The 20602-nt window shown below is 48.3% G+C and overlaps 1 protein-coding gene across 4 annotated transcripts; it reads right to left on the minus strand.

Annotated features, from left to right (window-relative positions):
- Positions 1–11701: 11701 nt before the first annotated feature.
- LOC122125614 (myeloid cell surface antigen CD33-like) lies at positions 11702–16987 on the minus strand. Of its 4 annotated transcripts, none has more exons than XM_042700141.1 (8): positions 16425–16987; positions 15977–16255; positions 15509–15556; positions 14680–14940; positions 14282–14584; positions 13951–14038; positions 13560–13641; positions 11702–12282 (listed from the first exon to the last, which is right to left on the minus strand). In XM_042700141.1, exons 1-8 carry the CDS (start codon positions 16906–16908, stop codon positions 12031–12033), a joined length of 1797 nt encoding a protein of 598 aa, XP_042556075.1. In that variant the 5' UTR covers positions 16909–16987; the 3' UTR covers positions 11702–12030. The 4 variants fall into 4 exon arrangements, with proteins under 4 accessions (XP_042556075.1, XP_042556074.1, XP_042556076.1 ...); XM_042700140.1 differs by lacking the exon at positions 11702–12282 and adding an exon at positions 12950–13488; XM_042700142.1 differs by lacking the exons at positions 11702–12282; positions 15509–15556 and adding an exon at positions 12950–13488.
- Between the last annotated feature and the right edge of the window lie 3615 nt (positions 16988–20602).

A 20602-nucleotide genomic window follows, 5' to 3' on the forward strand; every position in this document is an offset into this window, starting at 1 on the left:
TTGCTGTGGCTGTGGTGCTGTGACCCATATCCATGGTCCATGATGCTGGCCTTAAATCAGGTGACCATTGAGAGCTGCCCTGGGAACAGGCTCACACAAGCCCCAAGCCGGGTGCAAGCTGGGCCAGGAGGTGGGCAGGATGAGGACAGGTGGGGAGGCAGAGGTAAGAGGCTCTGGGAGAAAAGTCCTGCAGACAGAGTCCACAAGAGGCTTCCTGTGTACAACGTGGCACTCATCCCATCTCTGTCCACATAAGAATGTCAGGTGGTTCAGCTGTGGTGGTGGCAGGTGTTGGCTGTGTTTGGAAGTGGAAGCCAGTGTGGGTGAGGGGACAGGATGGAGGAGGGAGGCATGGAGGAAGGTCTGTGACAAGGGAAGACACCAAGGGCAGGATGGAGGTAGGATTAGGAGAGGGAAAGAAAAGAGCCAGATGCTGGTGGCCTGTAATCCTAGCTACCCAAGAGGCTGAGATCTGAGGATCATGGTTCAAAGCTACCTGGAGCAGGAAAGTTCCTGAAACTTCTTCATCCCTGGTGTGGGATAGCATCATGTCTTACACCTTATACCTTACACCTGCCCTCACTTGCACAGATACAACTCTCTGATATGATGCATCTGCTACACGGCTTATACAAAGGACACTTACAGTTCCTGACACAGAGTCCCAATAACCCAATTAATATGTGGGCCTTCCACCCAATGGAATCTTACTACGTCTTCAAAATGGAGTGGAACCCTGGCAAATCCTGAAAGCAACAGCTTAAAAAGCCACATTCTCGACACATATCGCTCACAAAACACCAGAGCAGAAGACCTGCAAGCTACTGGTGGTGATCCGGAAAGCACAAACAGAGACAAACCCCAGGGCCCAGAACCTGCACGGAGACCCCTCTGCCACCCCTCAGCTGGAGGCCAGTGAGCAGACCATGCCCGAGGAGTGGTCCATCCCGCAGCGCCAACCCGAACAGCATCAACAGAGGCAGAGACAGAGGAGAAACAGGCAGAGCCACCACTGCCCAGCCCAACCCACAAGCATCTCAACTGAACTCTGATTGCAGCAGCAACCAGCGACCTACATCACACAGAAACAACAAGTAGCTCCAGGGTGAGTACCACGCAGGGGACAGTGTGTCCCTCAAGGGAGACCAGAGCTGGTGGGAACCCCTAGATCCTGACCCAGACTCCTACACCTGGACTACAGGACCAACTAAAACTGGGAATTGTTTGAGAGCTCCACTAGCCTGTGGAGCACATCCAGCCAGTCAGGCTAGAACAAGAGCACCCCTGGTAGGGAGCTTAAATACCCAAACCAGGAACAGTGCCCATGCGTCACAGCAACCAACAGTGGAAGAAACTTGAACTCTGTACTACAGGCTGCATAACCCAAGTGGGATACACAGCACCACAGGTCCAACCGGTGTGCCCCAGGCCAGGGAGCAGGAGCCAGGACCAGACCTGGGGATCAGGTGCCTGAGCAACACAACCAACTCCTCCCAATCGAAGTCAGAAGCTGAGCATATAACTCAGCAGAGGGGGGGAAGGAAATAGGGAATTTCACCCCCTGGAATCACGCCCGTGACAGCAAAAGACATGGGTGTCCAGGGCAAGAGAACCAGAATTCCAAACCCCACCAGAACCTGACACATATATCCCACACCAGGAATTAGACAACACAGGCTGCCAGCACCTGATAATAGTCAGGAGCTCAGGCTGGTAAGGAGGCTCAGCGGTAGAGTGCTTGCCCTGTGTGCATGAGGCCCTGGATCTGATTCCTCAGCACCACCTAAGCCAAAAGAGCCAGAAGTGGTACTTTGCCTCAAAAGGTAGGGCGCCAGCCTGGAGCTGAAGAGTTGAGTGACAGCACCCAGGCCCTGAGTTCAGACCCCACAACTGACCAAAAATAAAAAACAAAGAAAAACAAAAAAAACACACAAAAACAAAAACAAAACTACAACAACAAAAAAAACATCAGGAGTCCATAGCAGACTCCAGCAACTGGAACAGTACATCCAGCACACCCGATCTCACCAAGAGCACCTGTAGGATTAAACAGGAGCAGTCTAGGCTGCTCAGTCCTTCTTAAGGTGGGAACTGCCAGTGATCTACAGCAAAGAGCCGAGAGCCCTACGTGGGCTCAGACCAGCAGCTGGAGGTTGGCCCCCAACATAACTGAGACCAGGTACAGAATCTCTCTGCCAACCCAGAAAGAGCAACCAACCAAAAACAGACATATATTGACCAAAACAAAATTTCAAATTAGTCTCCAATAATCCCTGAATCCCCATGTGAAAATCACAGAGAAAAATTACAAGGTTTATCAACACCCAGGATAGCAAGCTACCCCCAAAAGCCAGTAGCCACCCAGGGGAGAGCCCCAATGGGAGCAAAGCAGGAATGGAAGACAAAAACTACATCCAAGAGATGCTGGAGGCAATGACTCAAGAATTAAAGTGAGAAATAGACCAGAAATTAAAGAACACAGGGACCAACTATTGAAAGACATGCAGGGTCTCAAACAAGAGATGCAAGCAAAAATACAGGCAGCACACACCTCCCTAAGAGATGAGATTAGTACTTTGAGACCCAACATCTAATCCATAAATGAGTCCATTTCCTCCATGGAAACCACAATGGAAGCCATAGTGAACAGAGTGAATGAAACGGAATTTAGAGTGTCAGATACAGAAGACAGAACACAACAAATGGACCAAAAAGTCACAGATATGGAAAAATCACTTAAATTATGCCTAAGGGAAATCCAAGAGCAAGCAGATAGTGCCAAGAAATCCAACCTTCATATAATCGGAGTGGACAAAGGTGAGGAATATCAAAGCAAGGGAATATAACACCTATTCAACAAGGTTATCAATGAAAATTTCCCCCACCTGAAAAAAAAAAGAACATTTGGGCTGGGAAGGTGGCTCAGTGGTAGAGCACTTGCCTTGCATGCTCGAGGCCCTGGGTTCGATCCTCAGCACCACATAAGCAAAAAAAGAAAAAAGCCGGAAGTGGTGCTCTTGCCCAAGTGGTAGAGTGCTAGCCTTGAGGGAGAGTGCCCAGGCCCAGAGTTCAGGCCCCATGACCGGACCCAAAAAAAAAAAAACAAAGAACTTTTTACCTACCTAACATAAGCATATAGAACACCTAATAATCAGGATCTCAGGAGAAACACTTCTAGACACATTACAGTAAAAATGATAGATCTGAATAATAAGGAAGCAATCTTGCAAGCAGCAAAAATGAAGAAGGAGCTATACTACAATAGGAAAAAATTAGAATCACTGCAGATCTTTCCACACAGATACTGAATGCAAGAAAGGCCTGGGGAAGTACCATCTGAGCCCTGAGAACCAATAACTGCCAGCCCAGATTGATATACCCAGCAAAGCTAGCATTCACATTTGATTTCAAAATGAAATTTTTTAATAGTAAAGAAAAACTAAATGAATTCATAAACAATAAGCCAGCATTACAAAGACTACTAAGAGGGGGAACACAATCTGAAGAAAGCAACCAGGAATAGGGACCCGCACCAGACAGATATTAATAGAAGTCTAACTTAGTAAGCACAGGAGGAAAGAAAAGAAGAAAAACTTAGGAAAAGAGGAAATGACAGGGACCACAATGCATCTCTCTATAATAATCTTAAATATTAACGGACTTAATTCACCAATCAAAAGAAAAGGAACTGCAGATTAGATCAGAAAACATGACCCATCTATCTGTTGCCTTCAGGAGACCCACCTCTCAGCCAAACATACAAACAAATTCAGAGTGAAGGATTGGAACGAATCTACCAATCAAATGCCCCCAGTAAGAAACCAGGAGTAGCTATCCTGATATCTGATAAAATTAACTTTTCATTAAAATGAATACAAAAAGACAAGGAAGAACACTGCATATTAATACAGGGAACAATCCAAGAGGAGGATATTACCTTCATCAACTTATATTGCACAAACATTGGAGAAACCAAATATGTTAAGCAAATACTCTCAATCTTACAGAATAAAATAGATCCAAATACGATAATACTAGGAGACCTTAATACCCCACTCTCACCAAAGCACAGGTTTACCAACCAGAGGATTGGCAAAGAAGCTACCGAATTGAGGCCATACTTCAAGCGGAACTAACTGACACGTACCCAGTATTTCACCCTAAAACAACAGTACATGTTCTTCTCAGCAGCTCATGGAACTTTCTCCAAAATAGACCATATCATAGTTCATAAAAGGAACTTAAGCAAATACAAGGGGACTGACATAATTCCCTCTATCCTATCTGACCACAGTGAAATCAAACTAGTTCTGATTAACAAAGCATACTGCAGAAATCACTCAAATACATGGAAATTGAACAGCACACTTCTAAGCAACACCTGGGTAACAGAAGAAATTAGAGAAGAAATTAAAAAGTTCCTGCAATTCAATGAAAATAAAGACACATCACAAAGAAACTTGTGGGACACAGCAAAAGCAGTCCCGAGGGGCAAATTTATCACCCTCAGTTTCTACATCAAGAAAATAGAGACAGACCAAGTAAATAATCTCATGTTGCAATTAGACAGCTAGAAAAAACATGAAAAAATGGAAACCAAAGTTGCTAGACAGAGCCAGATAATCAAATTAAGAGCAAAAATTAATGAAATAGAGAATAGGAAAATTATAAATAAAATTAATAAAACAAAAGGCTGGTTCTTTGAAAAAAATAAATAAAATTGATAGAACTTTGGCAAGATAAGAAAAGAAGAGAGGAAGCCCAAATTAACAAGGTCAGGGGTGCCATAGGTAAAATCACAACAAATACCCAAGATATCCAAACAATTATAAAAAACTATATTCAAAAGTTATACTCTCTAAAGAAAGAAAACCTAGCAGAAATGAATGCACTTTTAGCGAAATACAAGTTGCCCAAACTGTACAAAGAAGAAGTAAATCAATGAAATAAGCCAATATCTTACAACAAAATACAGGAAGCAATCACAAGATTTCCAACAAGAAAAAAGCCAAGGACCAGATGGATTCATAATGGAATTCTATAAGACCTTTAAAGAAGAACTCATACCCATACTCCTCAAACTCTTCAGAGAAGCAGAAAATGAGGGAGCTATCCCAAACTCATTCTACAATGACAATATCAGGCTCATCCCCAAACAGAAAAAGAGAACTACAGAACAATCTCCTTGATGAACACACATGCAAAGATCCTTAACAAAATTCTAGCTAACAGAATCCAGAAGCACATTTAAAAAAGCATACACTACAACCAGGTAGGCTTCATCCCAGAGATGCAGGGATGGTTGAACATACATAAATCAATAAATGTAATCCAACACATCAACAGATCCAAGATCAAGAACCACATGATTATCTCCACTGATGCAGAAAAGGCTTTTGATAAGATACAACATTCATTCATGTTAAAAGCTCTGGAGAAAATAGAATAGAAGGAACATTTCTTAAAACAATAAAAGCCATATACGACAGAGCAATAACCAATATTATACTTAATGGGGAAAAACTACAACCAATTCTCCTAAAATCTGGAACTAGGCGAGGATGCCCACCATCTCCACTCCTCTTCAATATAGTCCTGGAACCCTTAGCCAGGGCAATAAGGCAAAAAAAGACATTAAAGAGATTTGCATAGGGAAAGAAGAAGTTAAGCGATGCCCTTTTGCAGATGACATGATACTATACCTTCAGGATCCCAAAAACTCCATCCTCAAACTCTTATAAATCACATTCTTTATGCTCTTTTTTCTAGCTCTTTTCTAGCTCTTTTTCTCAGCTTTTTCAGCTCTTTCTCAGCTCTTTCCTTCTCTTTTTCCCAGGTCTCTCTTTCCCAGCTCTCTTTTCCAGCTCTCTTTCCCAGCTCTTTCCCAGGCCTTTCCCAGCCATGTGATGTGCCAACCTTGCCTGGTCCCAGCAGGTCTACTGAATAAACATACCCCTTACCTGAATAACGTGGGTGGTGCAGTTCTTAACTCAGCTATCTCTCTTTTTAAAAACCTAACATAAACGGTGCCGTGATTCAGATAAAGGACTTAAAGTCAGGATAGCTGGGAATCCTCTCTGTTTTATTCCTCTTTTTTCTTTTTCTGTTTGTTTTTCCCTTTTTGCTCTGAAGTATACCCACAGTTCTGACGGCCGTTTGCAAACTCATCTGTCTGCTGCAGACACAGCTCATCGATACCATCGCTGGCCTTCACATCCATGTCCACACCACTTCTCTACTGTGGTGAGTGAAACTACTCTCTACGGTTCTCTGTTGCTCAGTCTCTGTCCGGAAGTGGCGCCATGGTTCCTAGGGCCTTTAGCTGAAGCTGAGGACGCTTGGCTTTGGGGGCTTGGCCATTTCTCTCTAGAGTGCTTTGGGGGAAGTTGGGATGCCGCTTCTGCCTGGTCAGCTCTCCTTCACTCACTGGACTGACTCTCCTACTCATATAATGGGGTGCTACAAATCACCCCTGAGCTGTGAAACCCCTTTGAAATGCCTCCTGCTCTCCCTGGAAAGCCAGAGCGCCTAATTTTTATGCCATTCTCAGATGTAGACAGTTTTTGCAACTGCAATGGTAAATGGTCAGAAGTCTGTTTACTTTGAGGTTCTCGTTGCTCTCTCTCTCTGCGAGTCATGTCCAACTTTCCCTATGTCTCCTTTTCTTTTTTCTACATTTTGGCTTGTGCCCTGAAGAGTGCGACGCAGGCTATGTCCCAGGACCCCCGCTGTAGGTTCCCTCTCAAAGGCTAGCCAATGTAGGCTTGATCTATCTGTTCAGGGTTTCTTTGCATTTTTTCAGAAATTCGTCATCTTGAATTCGCCATCATGGCCACATGGTGGGTTAAAGTTTTGGCCCTACCTGGCCCTTAACCTTCCACCAAGTTTACTACACCATCCAGCTATTCTAAGGTGCCTTGCTAACAAGTTGCTCTTTTCACAGGCCCTGGTAACTGAGGCCCAACCATGGGATGTGCTTTGTTAGCAAAGATGTCTAAACATTGTTGTCAAAATTTTAGGTTTTCAGTTTTGCCTTTTTGTTTTGTGTTGTGTATTATAGTGACTACATGGTTCTAAAACACTGGGCATATCTGTGCCAAATTCCAGCCATTTACACCTATTGTGGACTCCCCTTGTCAGCAGGAAGTAGCCAGAGAGAATCCACGCCCTATTTCATGATTATTCAAAGGCTGGAATGTAAGGTCCTCTCCTGGATGGCTAGCAGACTCCACCCTCCTCGCAGCAAAGTCTCCACTCAGTACCTGCGTTACCTAGGCAACTGGGACACCTGGAGGAGGTCACATCTGCATCCACTGAGGTCACATCTGAATTTGATGTGGCCACACCTTTCTCCACCCATACCCTAGATAAGGCCTAGCCCAGGCCCAGATGCCCTCTCTCTGATTTTTTTTCTAGCTCTTTTCTCAGCTCTTTCTCAGCTCTTTCCTTCTCTTTTTCCCAGCTCTCTTTTCCAGCTCTTTCCCAGCTCTCTTTCTCAGCTCTCTTTCCCAGCTCTTTCCCAGGTCTTTCCCAGTGCCAAACTTGCCTGGTCTCAGCAGGTCTACTGAATAAACCTACCCCTTACCTGAAAAATAAAAATAAAAAAAAAGAAATTACAAATCACTTCGGCAAAGTAGCAGGGTACAAAATCAACTCACAAAATCAGTCGCCTTCCTGTACACTGACAATGTACAATCAGAGAGGGAAATAAAGGAAGCAACCACATTTAAAACACCCCCCAAATAAAATATTTAGGAATTAACGTAACCAAAGATGTAAAGGAACTATTTAATGAAAACTATAAAAACTTACAGAAAGAAATTACAAAAGATACAAGGAAATGGAAAGACCTTCCATGCTCTTGGACAGGGAGACAATATAGTGAAAATGGCAATACTGCCAAAATTAATATGTAAATTCAATGCAATTCCTATTAAAATCCCAATGACATACAAATGTGAAATACAGAAAACAGTCCAAAAATTCATATGGAACTACAAAAGACCTAGAATAGCCAAAACAATTCTCGGCAAAAAAAAACATGGGAGGGATCTCAATGATGGACTTCAAACACTACTATGGATCCATAATAACAAAGACAGCATGGTACTGCCACAAAAACAGACCCAAAGACCAATGGAACAGAATAAAGATCCAGAAATAAAACCACACTCCTACAGTCAGCTGATATTTGACAAAGAAGCCAAAGACATACAATGGAAGAAAAACAGCCTTTTCAACTACTGGTGCTAGGAAAACTGGGAGGCCACATACAGTAAACTAAAAGTGGAACCCAGCCTATCACCATGCACCAACATCAACTCAAAATGGATTAAAGACCTTTACATCAAACCTGAATCTCTGAAACTACTGTAGGACAGACTAGGAGAGACACTTGAACTTATTGGCACAGGAAGGAACTTCCTGAACAGAGTCCCAGGGTCACAAAAAATGGGAGAGACTCAACAAATGGGACTACCTTAAAATAAAAAGTTTCTGCACAGCTAAAGTCATAGCAACCAAGCTAGAAAGACAACCAACTAACTAGGAAAAAATACTTACCAGCAATATATCAGAAAAGGGGTTAACATCCTGTACTTACAGGGAACTCAAGAAACTAATCACTCCCAAACCTAACAAACCAATTACTAAATGGGCAACGAACTAAAGACAGGCTCCTCAGAAGAAGATATAAAAATGGCAAAGAAATACATGAGGAAATGTTCACCATCCCTGGTTGTGAAGGAAATGCAAATAAAGACAACCCTGAGATACCACCTTACCCCAGTCAGAGTGGCCCACATCCTCAAGTCAGCCAATGACAAATGCTGGAGGGGATGTGGAGAAAGAAGAATTTTATTACACTGTTGGTGGGGATGTACACTTATATAACTACTTTGGAAAGCAATCTGAAGGGTCCTCAGAAAGCTAAATATTGACCTCCCTTATGACCCAGTCATACTACTTCTAGGCATCTATCCTGAACAATGGACACATGGGCCTCCATGTTTATTGCAGCACTGTTCACAATAACCAGGATATGGAAACAACCCAGATGCCCACCACAGATGAATGGATCCAAAAATTGTGGTATCTATATGCAATGGTATATTATGCAGCCATTAGAAAGGACAAAATAATGGCATTTGCAGGAAAATGGATGGAGCTAGAAGAAATCATGTTGAGCAAGGTAAGCCAAGAGCAAAGAGACAAATGTCACGTGGCCTCCCTGATAAGTGGATGTTAAATCCAAAACCTAAGATGAAATGACAAAATTAACAAGGCTTAAGATACAAAGGACTTCCACTCATCTGGTCAAATCATTACCAAATAACCCCATGCTGCTGATCACATATATGCTATATTTGTGCACACCAGAGGGAAACCAGGAGGAGGACACAGAACTAGAGAGAATCAGGGAAAAACATACAACAGCGGGACCCATCAGCTGCACTGGACATTGATCAAAATGAACTAAGCAACTCAATGGCAGCAATGGGAGGGAGGGAACAAGTGGGAAAGAAGGAACAGCTGATGCTATGCAAAACAAAAGAAATGTACATATCACCCGATGTGGAAGAAATAACTGTATGGCAAAGCTCATAGAACACATAAATGGTATAGACCACGATAGACAATTTGCCCCATGAAAGTTAGAATGTGTTTGTGACTTTAACTAAGCATCACTATCCCACAATACTGTGAAATTTGGAAAATTATGTAATCACTTAATCACAATAAAGAATTTGAAAAAAAAAGTTACATTTTTGCCAGGTGCCAGTATAATCCTAGATACTCAGGAGATTGAGATCTGAGGATCGTGGTTCAAAGCCAACCCAGGCAGGAAAGCCCATGAGACTCTAATCTCCAATAAAACCACTCAGAAAACCAGAAGTGGTGCTATGGTTCAAGTGGTAGAGTGCTCCCCTTGAGCTGAAAAACTGAGGGACAGGGCCCAGGCCCAGAGTTCAAGCCCCATAACCAACAAGAACAACAAAAAAGCCACATTCAGAAGGGTTCCATGTGTGTGCCAAGTACTGAATGGGCAAACCCACAGAGAAAAAAAAAAAACATGAGGGGAGCAGAGTCTCCGTGACTGCCTTGGGGGACAGGGCATCTGTGGCAGCATCAGGGCAGGGGGTGGGTTTGGGAGGTGGCCTTGGTCTGGATTTCATCATGGTGATGGTTGCACACTATTGCAAATGTAGGAAAAACCAAATCACTGTATAGGTTAAAGTAGTTAGTGATGAATTAATGTTACATGAATTGATTTCCAATATAAAACAGATACAGATGTACATTGAAAACGACCCAGGGATTGCAAATTTGCACCGAGCCTGTCCAAGGTCAAAGGTGTCATTCAGTGCTTGTGATCTATTGAGCCAGGGCCAAACGAATTGCCAAAAATGAAACAAAACAGAACCAACCACAAATATTTTGCCCCCAAGAAACACATGATAGATTCCCCACAATATAAAGAAGGAATAACCTAGCCATATATATATATATATATATATATATATATATATATAATACATATAATGTATACATATATATGTATATATAGGCAGGTTTTATATATACACATATGTGTGTGTGTGTGTATTTTTTTTTTTAACTCTGGGCCTGGGTGCTGTCCCTCAGCTCCTCAGCTCAAGCAGATCACTCTACCACTTGAGCCACAGCACCACTTCCAGTTTTCTGGTGGTTCATTGGAGATTAAGATCCTCAGAGACTTTTCTGGCCAGCCTGGCTTTGAACCATGATCCTCAGATCTCAGCCTCCTGAGTAGCTAGGATTAGAGGCATGAGCCACCGGCACCCGGCTCTAGCTACATTGAAGAGTTAATCTAATCAATACACACACACACACACACACACACACACACACATGTGTAAACATGTGCACACACACAGTTAGACACAAGACTGCTCACTGCCCATTTCCATTGATACAATGGAACCAGAGCCATGAAGGTCCATTGGCCAGGGACATCCACAGACCCAGGTGGACACCTGGGCAGGGGGTACCATGGTCCTGGAACCCAAGGTCTGGCTGCGACCTCCCAGGTGCTGGGAGGATGAACCAAGGCCCAGCACAGCCTGGGAGGCCACTGGCCCCTTCTCTGAAGGGGACTGCACATTAGGGGACAGAACCCTCTGCTCACCCCAGTGTTTGTAGGACACTGGAGACTCGCATGGCCACTTTCCCCAGGTCTTGCTTGTCCTGCCTTCTTGACCTGGTGGCAACAGGACAGGGGTCTCTGGTGCCCAGGGACATGCAACCTTCCAGCTGAGCCTGAGGCCGGCGTTGCATCCCATCACGGGAGGTGCAAGGAGGGGGCTGTGGCTCTGTCTGGGGGATGCAGGTCAGGACTCAGGGTGGGGACTGGGAGGAAACAAACTCTGACCACAAAGGTAAAAGTTGAGCCTTCTCCTGGCTGCTTTGCATCTCAAATGATCCTGGTGCTGGATGAGGCCAGGGAGGAGAACAGGAGGTGTGTGTGTGGGAGGGGGGGGAGTCATTTGCAAATCCTGCGACTACCTGGCATTTGGCTTAGACTGAGTGTGCTTGGAACTAGCCTTCTCCCGCCCCCCCCCCCACCAGAGCTGGGGTTTGCTGGGGTTCACTGTGTCCCAGTGATCCCCTGAATTCTCACGGGGGGGGCAGATGGGAGGCCCGTGGCCGAATCCAGCCTGTCTGGCTGCAGTTATGACCGTTTTATTGAGGTACAAGTCACGCAGCACCGAACCAGCAGTTTCCAAGCACTCGGTGCACTTAGAACAGTCACCAAAGGCACACAGCAGCACGAGCCGGGCGCTTTCTAGCTTGCTGGATGCAGCTTGCACCCCACCCTTCAGAGGAGGAGGAAGTGGAAGCGCAGAGAGGCTGAGCGAGTTGCCAAGGTAACACTTCAGCCTGGACTGGAACCCAGGGCTCAGAGAGCTGTTGCCTGCAAGAATCTGTCCCCAGGACATACTTTCGTCAGCAATGACTTTGGGGGTCCAGCTAAGCTTGGAGGAGCAGAGGTCATCCCTTACGGATCTTGACTTCGGCGTACTCGGTGGTGTTGGAGTCCTGGTCCTGGGTTGTCCTGGGCTTCAGGCTGCCGAAGCTGAGGGAGGCATAGTGGAGCTCAGGCTCCTCCCCGTCGGTGGGCGTGGCCAATCTGCAGGGCCTAGCCTCGTTGGGGGGCATGGTCTCGTTAGGGGGTGTGGTCTCAGGGGGCGTGGCTGCGCCAGGCGGTGGGCCTTCTGGAGGGCTGCTTGACTTCAGGTGACCCTGACAGAGTTTGCGGGGCCGGGAGAGAAGAGCATCAGTGCAGGTTTGGGGACCTGAGCATGCATTTATTTTCTTACCCACTTCATACACATTTCCTGAATATTCATTCACTCATTCATAGTTGCACTTTCCTTTGTATTTTCTTTTTTTTTTTCTTTTTTCTTTTTTTTTTCCTGTTTTTGAAATGTCACAGGGCTTCGTGCAAAATAAATACAACACATTGGGGCTGGGAAGATGACTCGGTGGTAGAGTGCTTGCCTTGCATGCATGAGGCCCTGGGTTGGATTCCTCAGTGCCATATAAGTAGAAAAAACCAGAAGTGGCACTGTAGCTCAAGTGGTAGAGCGCTAGCCTTGAGCTGAAGAGCTGAGGGACAGCGCCCAGGCCCAGAGTTCAGCCCACATGACCAACAACAACAACAACATACAGCAAATCAAGCCAGGCATCCATGGGCTCACGCTTGTGATCCTAGCTACTCAGAAGTCTGAGATCTGAAGATTATGGTTTGAAGCCAACCCAGGCAGGAAAGTTGTGGGGCTTGAACTCAGGGCCTGGCCACTGTCCTTAAACTTTTTTGCTCAAGGCTGGTGCTCTATCACTTGAGCCACAGCTCCACTTCCAGCTTTTGGATGGTTAACTAGAGATAAGAATCACACTGACTTTTCTGCTCAGGCTGGCCTTGAACTATGATCCTTAGATCTCAGACTCTTGAGTAGCTAGGATTACAGGCATGAGCCACTAGAGGCTAGCTGTAGTTTGTTTTGGGGACAGTATCTTGCTAACTTTGCCCAGACTAGCCTCATATTTACTAGCCATTGTCCCATCTCCTTCTTCAGAGTAACTGGAGTTAAGTGTGTCCAAGTACACCCTTTTCTATTTTTAAAGGTATCTACTAGAAATGTTCACATTATACCTGAGGCCAACAATTGATTTCTATTGGATGGTGCTATCTGGCCAGTCAGAAAAGGAACAAACTAAGAGCTGCTTGGAAAATTCTTTCCTCTCTGAGAGCACCTTCTGGAGAAAGTGAGTGCAGAGCAGAGGCCTGGTGAGAAAAGCCAGGACTTGGCTTGGAGAAGCCATGCCCTGAAGAGCTTTGCTCGAAGGGAGGATGACAGGCTTGGGGAAGCACTGGCTCTTGGAGAAGAAGTGAGGAACAGAGGGAGGATGGATCACAGGCCTGTGGCTGCAGCAGGACATCTGGACCTGGGGGGAGTCAGAAAGAGGAGCTCAGTTGATTGTGTTGAACTGGATGGAAATGAGCCTCTGTCACTCACCAGGAAGAAGGAGCTCACTGCAGGATGGGCACTATCCTGAAGCCTGGTCTTCTTCACTGACTTCCTCCTGCAGGTCTTCACTCTGGGGGAGGGAGAGCAGGACCTCCAGTCAGGCTGGTGTGAGGCCTGGGGGCAGGGCACAGAGGCTCAGAGGCCAGGACAAGAAATCATTTGGTCATGCCATCCTCCTAGATGCTGGTACCCGAGCTGGGAATGGAGCCTGCATTTGGCCCAGGAGGCAGGGAGCAGGAGGTGGCTGCTCTGACCATGCGTGCAGACCCTGGCTTCCTCATCACGCCCCATGGTAGCGGCACCTCTGGGCTTTGAGTTGTGGAGACTCTTGGAGCTGTCCATCACCACCCCCACTTCGCCCAGCAGAGCCATCACTCACACGAAGAAGATGAGGCAGAGGCCGGCAGCAAACAGGGCCGTGACTCCAGCTCCCGTGATGGCTCCCTGAACCATTCCTCTCCACATTCCTGCAGACAGCGAGACGTGGGATGATCTCCAGCCTTCCCCAATCTCCAGGACTAGATCCTTTGTTCTCCTCCCTTCCTGTGAGACTCCTGTGTGGCAGGAGTCTCTCCCTCTAGTCTCCCTATCCCCAGCCTAGGAATAGAGGACCCATAGCTCCACCCCCAGTTTCCCCTAGGTCAGCTCTACCTCTCCATCTCCAGATGTCTTCTAGAAGACACTCCAGACTCCCCTTCCCCACGCCTTGCCTTTTGTATCTTTTGGAGCTAGCAGCAGCAGGACCGGGGCACTCTGGGCTCCATATGCGTTCTGGGCCTCACAGCTGAGCCTGAGGCTGGAGCTGAACCCCTGGCGGAAGCTCAGGGAGCTGTTGACCCACAGCCTGGCAGAGCTGGAGGTGACAGCCACCGAGGTGTTGCCGCTGCCCTCCACCAGCAGCGCCTCCCCCAGCCGCCACTGCAGGGTGGGGGCTGGCCAGGCACGGGAGGCGCAGGTGCAGTGCAGCCCCTCGGCCCCCCAGGAGCAGGAGGGGCCCAGCAGCTTGAGGGGGCCTGTGTGGAGGAGCAGATGGGGATCAGAAGGGCTTCCCCCAGATGGGGACTGGGGTGTCCTGGTCCCGGGACTAGGGGCGTGTCTCTGCACTCACTCTTCACCAGAAGGACCACGGAGGTGTCCTGCGTGCCCAGTGGGTTCTGCGCCCGGCAGACATATTCCCCGCTGTCCTCAGCCCGCGCCCAGACCAGCCGCAGGGTCTCGTTGCCCGAGGGCTGTGAGGGTCCCAAGACCAGGTCATCCCGAGCCCAGAGCAGCGTGGCGGGAGGGTGGCTGGCCGTGACGATGCATGTGAAGCACAGTGACTCTCCCTCCTCCACTTCCAAGGAGGAGCCGTTTGCCAGCACCTGAGAGCCTGAGGAGGCAGAGGGGAGACTGAGACAGCACCCTCCCACGCCCTGCAGCTCTGTACTGAACCTCATAGCTGGGGCGTCTAGCTTTTCTCCTCTGTGTCCTGATGCGCTCCTGCTGGGTAGACCCTGACCCACGGGGACAGTAGAAAGAGACACCATCATGAGGTCACTGGAAGCTCGGGGGTCCCCTCTCCCCCCGTGCCTCCAGACCTGAAGCAGCACCCCACCCACACCAAGGAGCCATCCCAGGTTGCCACTGGGCTCCCTGGGGCCTGATTCTGGGTGTGAGGCCCTCACAGTCTTCATGACAAAGCACCGTGAGCAGGTGCCTGCGCAGTGGTGGAGGCAGCCCTGAAGCCACAGAGGGTCTAACGGGAGCCCCAGAACTTCTGGGGTCCCACCTTCTGTCACTACAGTCCTGAGCCTTCCTCCTGAGGCCTGCCACACCTCTGCTCTCTGCTGAGTGGAGACGGTCACACTCACACTCATACACATGCTCACACTCACACGAGCAGACACTTACTCACACATTCACACTCACACTCCCGGGGATGAGAGGTCCCATTCTACCTGTGCCAGCTCCCCGTGACACACTGATGCTCAGGTTCTGAGGTGCATCTGGACAGACAGAGAGACAGACATCATCAGCCCCTTTCTCATGACAAGAGGTGGCTGTTGGTGCTTTCCACACAAAAACTTAGAAAGAGGAAGGGAGTGGAATTCAGCATGCTCTTTCTTTTCTTCCTGATCTCGGGGCTAGTGCTGTCCTGAGTGCTTCTTCCTCTGCTCTCCCTGACCCCATCTCCCCTGCCCTTGCGAGCTCCCCTGTGACCTCACTGCCTGCATGTACCACCATGACCCCCGCTGCACTCACTGACCCCCCCATGAAGTCCCCGGAACTCCCCTACCCTTGTAGAGTCTCCTATATTCTCCCCTGCCCTTGCTGACCCTTCAGGTCCTCCCCAGACTTTGTGGGGACCCCCATGTTCCCCCTGAACTCAGGTCCCCAGGGGCCCTGGGACTTGGCCTGGCACTCACAAGATACATTGAGCCGCACGGTTCTCTCCACTGTCACTCCAACTCCAGGGAAGGTTGCCTGGCAGGTGAGATTGGCCCCGTGATGCTCCGGCGATGGGGTGATAGGGAGCACAGGGGTGGGGTTGGCCCCGGGTTCCAGGACCGTGGGGGACGACGAACTCCAGGAGAACACAGGGGGCGTCCCCTGCTCACAGGCCCACGGCACCAAACAGGTGAGGTTGCTGTGGCGTCCAGACTGCAGGGTCTCGGGCACATCCACGACAGGGACCTCTGTGAGCTCTGAGGGAGACACACCCAGGTTGGGGCCATCGTGGGGACAAAGCCTGTTCTTGGCTCAGGTCAGCCTGTCCCTCACCCCTACCTCCCCCCTGTCATGAAGACCAGACAACGTGTCCCCACCCTGTGGGCCCAGAGACCGGGGGCCTCACCCATGTGGCCCTGTCCTGACCTGTGACCGACAGAGAGAGCTGGTTGTCTTTGTAACTGTGTCTCACAGAACGGCTCTGTATTCTGAAGAAGTATCTTCCCATGTCCTTCCTCTTTGCATCTCTGATGCCCAAGGAGCAGTTGTTGTCCTGCGGGTCCCCGACCAGCTGGAATCGGCCACGGGTCTCCATATCCACGTCTCTATGTGGGTTGTTGGTGGCCACAGGAGATCCATAGAGTATATTAGTCCCATCCAGGAACCAGTAGCCAAAGACTGGGTCAGTGGAGCTCTGCAAACCAGAGTGGAAGAAAGTGCAGGGCACAAGGACACACAGACCCTCCTGCACCGTCACAGACTCCGGCATTTCCAGTGTGTATCTGTTATATGCAGCCCAGAAGCTTCCGTCGGGGACACCACCATCGTCAGCTTGGCTCAGCTTCCCCGGCTCCTCTGCCTGTGCCTGCTCAAGGGCCCACAGTAAGGGCGGCAGCAGCCACCACCACATCGCTGAGGCAGAGGGCTGCTGGCTGGGATCCAGCCAAGTGAGAACAGGGAAGTGAGGTGAGAAGTTGGGGTTGTAAGTGACCTGCCTTAGTGTCAAGACTGACAGCCCCAGGGAACACACACGAATGAGGAGCCAGGTGACCACAGAGGAGGAAGTTTACTCCCAGTCACTGTAAGAGAAACTTTCCCACTTCCGCCTTGCGCTCCCCAACCTCTGTCTGTGGCCTCACCCTGCCCCCACCAGGCCAGTCAGCACTTCCTGAGCACACTCAGTTTCCAGGTGAATCCATCTGGCAGGACTTGAATTCAGGCCTGGCAGGAAGGCACAACAATTGGGGGAAGGTCCCCCAAAAGAACGACCATGACAACAACCCCACCAGCACCTGCTTCTTTCTGTATAAGAGGAACCATGACTGATTTCATCTCTGCCTCTTGAGAAGTTCTCTAAGGAAGGAGGAGGTGGAGAAAATTCAGGACAAGCCAGCATTTTCTGGAAGGGGCTGTGATACAGGGGCCTGTAAGAAACCCCATTACCCCTTACAGACAGCTGGAGAGTTCTCAGACAGGCATGTCTGAGTGTGTGGCTTCTCGGGTGATTTGGGGCCTCTGAGCTTATCTTCTCTCTGTGGTGGTTAATCTCAATGGTCAATGTGGCTGGGGTTAGCCTTGCTGAGATTAGTAAAGGGCGCTACAGGGCTTGTGTGCAGCACTGGGATCTTGAGGGCTATGCCATAAACTGAGCAGCCATTTCTCCTACTGTCTGCTTCGTGGATGCCAGGAACTGAGCAGCTTTCCTCCCCTGGGTCCTGCCACAGGCCCAAAAGCAATGGAGCCATCTTGCCATAGAAGTCTGAAGTCTGGAGCCAGGACAAATCTTCCTTCCTTTTCCATAGTGTCTCCCAGGTATTTGTCACAGTGATAGGGAAAGTGGCTACTTTCCTGCCCTTCCCCAGATGTTCCTGGCATGGATATGGACCTGAGACCGAGAGCCTGGCATGTTAGTACCAGCCACAAGATGGTGGCTTTAGAGTCAGGGTATCCTGGTCCCCTCAGCTGTCATAGGAGACCTCTTAATTCCTGACCCTCCCATGGGAAGATGGAGGTCAATGTTCTCTGCAGACTCCCAGCTAGTTGTCATGCATGCTGTGAGGCCACGAGTCCTACCCTGCCCATCCTCAGTGGTCGTTCTGAGACCTGCCCCCAGCAAGCATCTCCTGGGGCCCACATTTCCTTGTGGGGTGCAGCATCTGAGACTTCGCAACAAGGAAGTCAGATTCAGACTCTGTAGCCACACAGTGGCAGGCTGGACCTGTGGCCCTAATGCCCACTGTGCTGCCCGGGGAAGGGGCCTAACCAAGCTACAGACCTGTACAGCTGGATGCGGAGGCTCAGAGAATGTGATAGGACAATTGCGTCCATCTTCAAATTCACATATGGAAGTCTCAACTAGCAGCCACTGGGGATGTGACTATATTTGTATATTGTGTCGATAAAGAGAAGCTAATAGAAAATGAGCTCACGAAGGTGGATTTGAATCCAATACAACCTGTATAGTCATTGGAGAGGAGGCAGGACCAACTACCACACAGGAAAGACCACATGAGAACACAGAGAGAAGATGGCTGATCAAGGAGAAAGATCACAAGGGAAGTGAGTCCTGATGCCACCATGACCTGGGACTTCCTGCCCCCCCCCCGCCCCCACCAAGGACTGGAGCATCTTGTTGTGGCCCATAGTGGGCCAGCTAGTCTTCAGCCCTCAGATTGTCAGGGCAAGTCTGTAAGACCAGGCTGCTCAGAGGATGCAGGAGAAAGAGAAGTGAAGAGTCCCTGGCACAGGCTCTATCTGCATGGCTGCTCATCCTTGCTCTCCCCTCCCCAGGTGGGACAGGCTGTCTGTGTTTAGTGGAGGGGAGGAATTGAAGTGAGGCAGACTCAGGAGGAGCACTGACTGGTGACAGGGAAGCAGTGTGGGATTACAGCCTGGCTAGATTAGAGCTGAGTCAGGAGATGAGCGGGGAGCCCAATAGAGGGAGCTCAGATCTGTCTGGTGGGGGGACAGATAAGCTGGGAGACAAGGTGACCCCAGACTAATGGGCAGTCCAGAGTCATAGAGAATGGAGGAAACCCAAATGGACTAACATGACACAATTATCTGCCCACACCAAGCATGTGGCCTATGAGGGTAGACAGACCATAAACAAAAATACTAAGGAACTGAAGTCTTTTGAAAATGTGATGAAGAAAATGTCAGGAAAATTAAAGAGTTTATCAAGAGGAAGGGATTGGATCATGGCTAATATGTGAGGTATGGGTGCATTGGTATAGGTGCAATGCCAGGGCGCTACCCACTATTACTGATTGGCTGGAGCTCACTGGACACCAGGGAGGGGGCATGCACTTTCACCTCCTGATTGGCTCTGGTAGCTACCCATCAGCTCTTAGAGACACACACTCTATATGGCAATGGGGTAGCCATATGCATGGCCGATTGGCCAGAGAAGAGACATGTGTATTCTGATTGGCTGGAGAACAGACTTGGGTACTCTGATTGGCTGGCCCCACCACCATAGCAGTTACCTGCTCAGCTCCAACTCCAGCTCTTGGCCCCTTTGTCTTCCGTCAGATGCTTTATACTTTGTGATCCAGTATGGTAAGACTTAACTCTTCTTCCTCCTCTTCCTCCTCCTCTGACTATCCTTGGCCCTTTGTATTTCTGAATAAATCTGAGAATCAACTTCTCAGTTTATCACATACATGTATATATTAACCTGTATCTACTTACACGCGCAATATACATCCATACATATATTGTAGCTTGACAGGGATTATTTTGTTTTGTTTTGTATTTTATTCTGTGCTTTGTGTTTTTTCTTTTAACTCTACTGTGATTATTTTAATTCAATATAGAAAGAACTGAGGAGGCATTTGATTTTGTTGTTGTTTGGTTTTTAGTTGGTCCTGGGGTTGAACTCAGAGCCTGGGTGCCCTCCCTGAAATTTGTAGATCAAAGCCAGCGCTCTACCTCTTTGAGCCACAGCACTACTTCAGTTTTCTGGAGGCTAATGGGAGATAAGAGTCTCAATGACTTTCCTGTCCCAGGTGGCTTCCATTGATCCTTGATTCTTTAATCTCAGACTCCTGAGTAGCTAGGATTACCAGTGTAACTCACCAGCACCAGCCTGTGGGTCTCTCTTATTCTATGGGACTTTTTTTCTTTTTTATTAAGATTTCACTTTTACTTATTTTGTGTTTGTAGAAGTGAAACCAGCACCTGTGCATGCTGGACAAGTGCTCTACCATGAAGCCATATCTCCAAGGAGAGAACCAATAATGGGCTCAGGACCTGATACACTGCCTCCTGCAGGTTCAGTACTGCAATCCTGGCTCAGTTCTGGGAAGGTCTGATGGCTGATTGCTGGAGGGTTTTGTTGTGGTTGTCATTTTGGTATTTAGGATTGAACTGAGGGCCTGTGTGCTCTCTCAGAGCTTTTTCCTTCAAGGTTGGTGCTCTCCCACTTAAGCCACCGTTCTACTTCCAGCCTTTTGGTGGTTAATGGGACATAAGAATCTCAGGAACTGGGCTGGGAAGGTGGCACTTGCCTTGCATGCAGGAGGCCCTGGATTCGATTCCTCAGCACCAAATAAGCAGAAAGAAAAAAGCCGGAAGTGGCACTGTGGATCAAGTGGTAGAGT

Source organism: Dipodomys spectabilis, unplaced genomic scaffold, assembly GCF_019054845.1.
Source record: "Dipodomys spectabilis isolate Male_0828 unplaced genomic scaffold, ASM1905484v1 ptg000266l, whole genome shotgun sequence".
Classification (NCBI taxonomy): Eukaryota; Metazoa; Chordata; class Mammalia; order Rodentia; family Heteromyidae; genus Dipodomys; species Dipodomys spectabilis.

Bases quoted from the DNA above. Each gene is read 5' to 3' on its own strand.
- LOC122125614 (XM_042700140.1), bottom strand. From the start codon at position 16,908: ATGTGGTGGTGGCTGCTGCCGCCCTTACTGTGGGCCCTTGAGCAGGCA. The intron at 16,256-16,424 runs GTCAGGACAGGG...TGTCTCCCTCAG, and splicing joins GCTCTCTCTGTCGGTCACAG to AGCTCACAGAGGTCCCTGTC. The intron at 15,557-15,976 runs GTGAGTGCCAGG...CTGTCTGTCCAG, and splicing joins CGTGCGGCTCAATGTATCTT to ATGCACCTCAGAACCTGAGC.